The following is a 4,127-nucleotide window of genomic DNA, read 5'->3' as shown; positions in this document are numbered from 1 at the left end:
ATAAGTTTAACAGCTGGGTGGAAGCTTCTCAACTCTGTGACATTTAGACACAAACCAAAAAGAAAAAAAGAAAAAAAAATTCCTCCTGCAAAGACAGAGAAGAAAAAATAATAATGAGCGATGGTGGCTTTTACATCACTTTGCCCAGCAATACCAGCTCTGCAGTTTTTCCCCAAAACACCATCTCGAACTTTACAATACAGCTAATTAAGCCCTTGGATCTCCCAGGTGCCTCGGAGGTGGGGTTAGTGGAAATACAATACCCATACAGCTGGAATACTATCAATGAAGACACCCCTTTTGAAATCACCTTTGGAGATACGACGTGGAATTTCATCCTACGACGAGGTTATTACTCAACCATACCAGAATTACTGGAGCATATGAACAACACTGTGGCTCGTCACCAAGGCCCGCCTGAGGTGGTCACGAACTACGACCCTGTAGGTAGAAAAGTGAGATTTAAATCTACCAATTTTATCTATGAGTTTTCTACTGGCGGGGAGCTAGCTAACATTCTGGGTTTGGGCCCCAAATGCAGCGTCCAAAAATTTCCCTTCTCGGCAGACATTACAGGGCGTTTTAACTCCTTGTATCTGTACACGGATATCGTAGAACACCAGTTTGTGGGGGACTTTTCTGTTCCCCTGTTACGCTGCGTCCCTGTCCGAGGAAGGAACAATGAGTTTGTTACCATCACCTATGATAAACCTCATTACATTCCTGTTAGTAAACACCACATTGACACCATTACCATTGAAATAAAGACAGATCAGAACAGACATGTCTCATTTCGCTTCGGCAAGGTGATCGTCAAGCTGCGTTTGCGACCGCGGAGAGAGCGAGGTTTCTAAAAAGCAAAACACTATTATGGTGATCCTAAAAAATTATGGCGACCCCACCATCTACAGGAGCTATTACAAAGCCTAGGCCGGATACGCCCTTCCTGGATATCATGGGGCCCCCGTGATGTACGGGGCTGGTGTGGGTGGAATATTTCATAGCCTCTTTCGAAAAGCTGTACCGCTTTTGAGGAGGGGGCTAGAGATTATTAAGCCCCACGTAAAAACCGCCACTCAAAACATAGCTAAAGACGTGGTAGGTCATGTCTCCCGTGCTGTTCTGGAGAAGGTGGGGAATACAGCTTCACAGGAAGGATCGGGGCTGATGTACATTAAAAGGAGGAAGAGAAAGAGAAATGCGTCATACCCGCGACGCACAGGTCCCCCGAAACCTTTTAAAAGAAGGACTTTGACACGAAGGGCCGGCCATAAACGAAAGTCCAAGAAGCAGCCTGGGCAAAAGAGGAGATGCACGCTGCCTGGTAAGAGAGACATATTTTAATCAATATGGCTTTTGTTCACTGCGGGTCTGAAGAGTGCACCAAATCCGAACTAGACTTGTTTCAAATAGCCCCTACGCAGACCAGCATCGAGAAAAGCATTTACATTGGGGTGCCACCTCTATCAGCCGTTACGGAGTCTGCTCCCATTGACTTTTTTATAGCAGGGAATGGCATAGATTATATGGATTTAAACAACATGCTGCTTTACCTATGTTGCAAGATTGTAAAAGGAGATGGAACTGAACTTGCCGTGGACGCCGAAGTGGGCCTGGTGAATTACCCCGTGGCCTCTATTTTCAGTCAGTTGGATGTTACGCTGGGAGACCGCCTTGTAAGCCAAAGCAACAACTGTTCCCCTTACAGGGCCTTTATAGAATCAGTGCTCAATTACAGCGATGACACCTTCACCACGCAATTTTCTGCCGGTCTGTTTTACAAAGACACTGCTGGACAACATGAAGAAACAGACTTGAATGGAGGGAATCTAGGGTTCGTGGAGTATGCAAAGCTGACGGCCAAGAGCAGAACGGTAGAATTGCTGGGCCATCTACACAGTGACCTGTTTTTTCAAGAAAAACTTTTGTTAAACGGAGTGGATGTGAAAATTAAACTGACGTGCAGTAAAGACGCTTTCTGTTTAATGGGCAGTGCGGCTGAAGGCTTTAAACTGCGCATTGTATCAGTGTCACTTTTTGTGAAGAAAGTACGGGTGGCCCCGGGTGGCCGTTTGGGGCACGTGGTGGCCCTGCTTGCCGCTAATGCTAAATACCCTGTGGACCATGTGGGAATGAAAGTGTTTAGCATCTTTGCGGGCAGCAGGGTCAGTAACCAGGAGAACCTGTTCTTGGGACAGTTACCCAAAATGCTTGTGCTAGGATTTGTGGATAAAGATGCCTTTAGCGGAAGTTACAGTAAAAATCCCTTTCATTTTAAACATTACGATATTAATTTTGTGGCCTTGTATGTGGATGGTGAACAGGTACCGACCAAGCCTCTGCAACTGGACTTCGAGGCAGGACGCTGCATGAGAAAATACATGAATCTGGTACAGACAGCTGGTAAACACATGAAAGATCGTTCTCTGTTAATCGACCATGAGGAGTTTGCACAGGGTTACACCTTGTTTGCCTTTGACCTGTCTCCCAACCAGGAATGCGCAGATCACTATTCCCTGATTAAAACCGGGAACCTGAGAGCAGAAATACGTTTTGGAAAGGCTTTAATGGTTACCGTCAATATGATTGTGTATGGAGTTTTTGACAATGTCATAGAAATAAATCAGAAAAGAAACGTTCTGTTTGACTACATGTGAACATGGACACCGTGCAGCTCTCACGTGTCTTATCAACGGATCCTTACACGAAAAAGAATTTCTTAGATGTGTTCCCTTGTGATTGGCTCCCTGGAGGCAAGCTGTCTCAAAGGCCCCTAGGTTTGGTGGTGAACACGCATCCACACAACCAACCGAGTGAACACTGGCTTACCCTGTATCTGGCAGAGCATAACCGTGGAGAGTTTTTTGACTCATATGGGCAATCCCCGAACAGCGTGTTGTTTCCTAAAAGCATTATGAAATTTTTAAACAAAAATGCCACAGACATGGTGTTTCACAATAGACAATTACAAGACCCCCGCTCCGTTGCCTGTGGCTATCACTACATATTTTTTTTTTACGTTATCGTGGCAAGGGTTTATCTTTTGACCGGATTTTAAAATTGTATTCTGACGACTTAGTGCAAAATGACCGGATGGTGATAAATTTTGTAAAAAATAAATTTAAATTTTTGGGCATGCCTAGCCTTGTTCAAAACATGTTTCAACAAGCCCAGACATGTGTATCTTGTAATGATTTTTATAGCCATGTTATCCAATAAAGCACCTCAGGTTAGAGGTTTAAAGAAATTGATGTTTGTTTGTTTTTTTAAATGACCAACTGAGAAAAATAACACAGATTTTTTTAAAAAGAAAAATATAGAAATGTTTTATTTAAAGCAAAACATTACAAGTTTTAAAATTTTTAGAATGTGAAAAACATTACACACTGAGCCATTGGGCTCTTTTAGCCACATTTTTTTTAATAGGGCAAAAAAGGGGTCACGGATTCTTGATCCACCCCTGTGTCAGCAGTCGAGGCCTTGAGGTATTCCAAAAGGTCTCTGTTGGCCGCATTGCCCATGATGGAAGATGGTACGTTCAGTTCCACCATGGCATTCATAAAACACATCCCATCCTTTAGGTACACATTTGCTAGGTACAGAACAAGTTTGGGTGACGGCCCTGACTAAGTCAAGCATGTTAGAACCATTAACCACAGAGCCTTTGTACACAAAAGACCCTTTATCATTCCATGAAGAGAGATTTTTATCGTGGCCCAGTTTATTTAGCAATACTATTGCATTTTTTTTATAATGCTTATTTACGTTATCCAACACCTCCTGAGCAACACAGTCTGAATTCTTTGGTGTTTCTGGGGGTTTGGCAGTTACGCTTTGTTCCTGTTCCGGTAGAAACAGATTTATTTTTCCTTTATCCGCATCGCTTTGCTTCACGTACATTAGGTACCTTTGAAGCACGGCGCTGTAAAGTTTAGCCTTTTCGTATTCGGCCAGGTCAGTTCTTTGAAGAACAGACTTCATTTCAGCGTCCAGTAAGCTAGTTGCTGTTGTTCTGATATTTTCCTCTGCTGGAGGGGGAGTCCTTAACTGCTCCAACTGGTGGCTGGGCACTAGGTACATTTTTTCTGCATACTCCATTATCGATTAGTTAAAAGCCCTGTTATCAG

At 43.5% G+C, this 4,127-nt stretch overlaps 1 protein-coding gene across 1 annotated transcript; it reads left to right on the top strand.

Annotated features, from left to right (window-relative positions):
- Positions 1-1,349: 1,349 nt before the first annotated feature.
- On the top strand, positions 1,350-2,657 carry LOC115647265 (uncharacterized protein F54H12.2-like). The gene is made up of 2 exons (XM_030554169.1): positions 1,350-2,165; positions 2,325-2,657. Exons 1-2 carry the CDS (start codon positions 1,350-1,352, stop codon positions 2,655-2,657), a joined length of 1,149 nt encoding a protein of 382 aa, XP_030410029.1.
- Positions 2,658-4,127: the final 1,470 nt, after the last annotated feature.

Source organism: Gopherus evgoodei, chromosome 2 (assembly GCF_007399415.2).
Source record: "Gopherus evgoodei ecotype Sinaloan lineage chromosome 2, rGopEvg1_v1.p, whole genome shotgun sequence".
Lineage (NCBI taxonomy): Eukaryota > Metazoa > Chordata > Testudines > Testudinidae > Gopherus > Gopherus evgoodei.
This window is presented reverse-complemented; position numbering and strand designations above follow the sequence as displayed.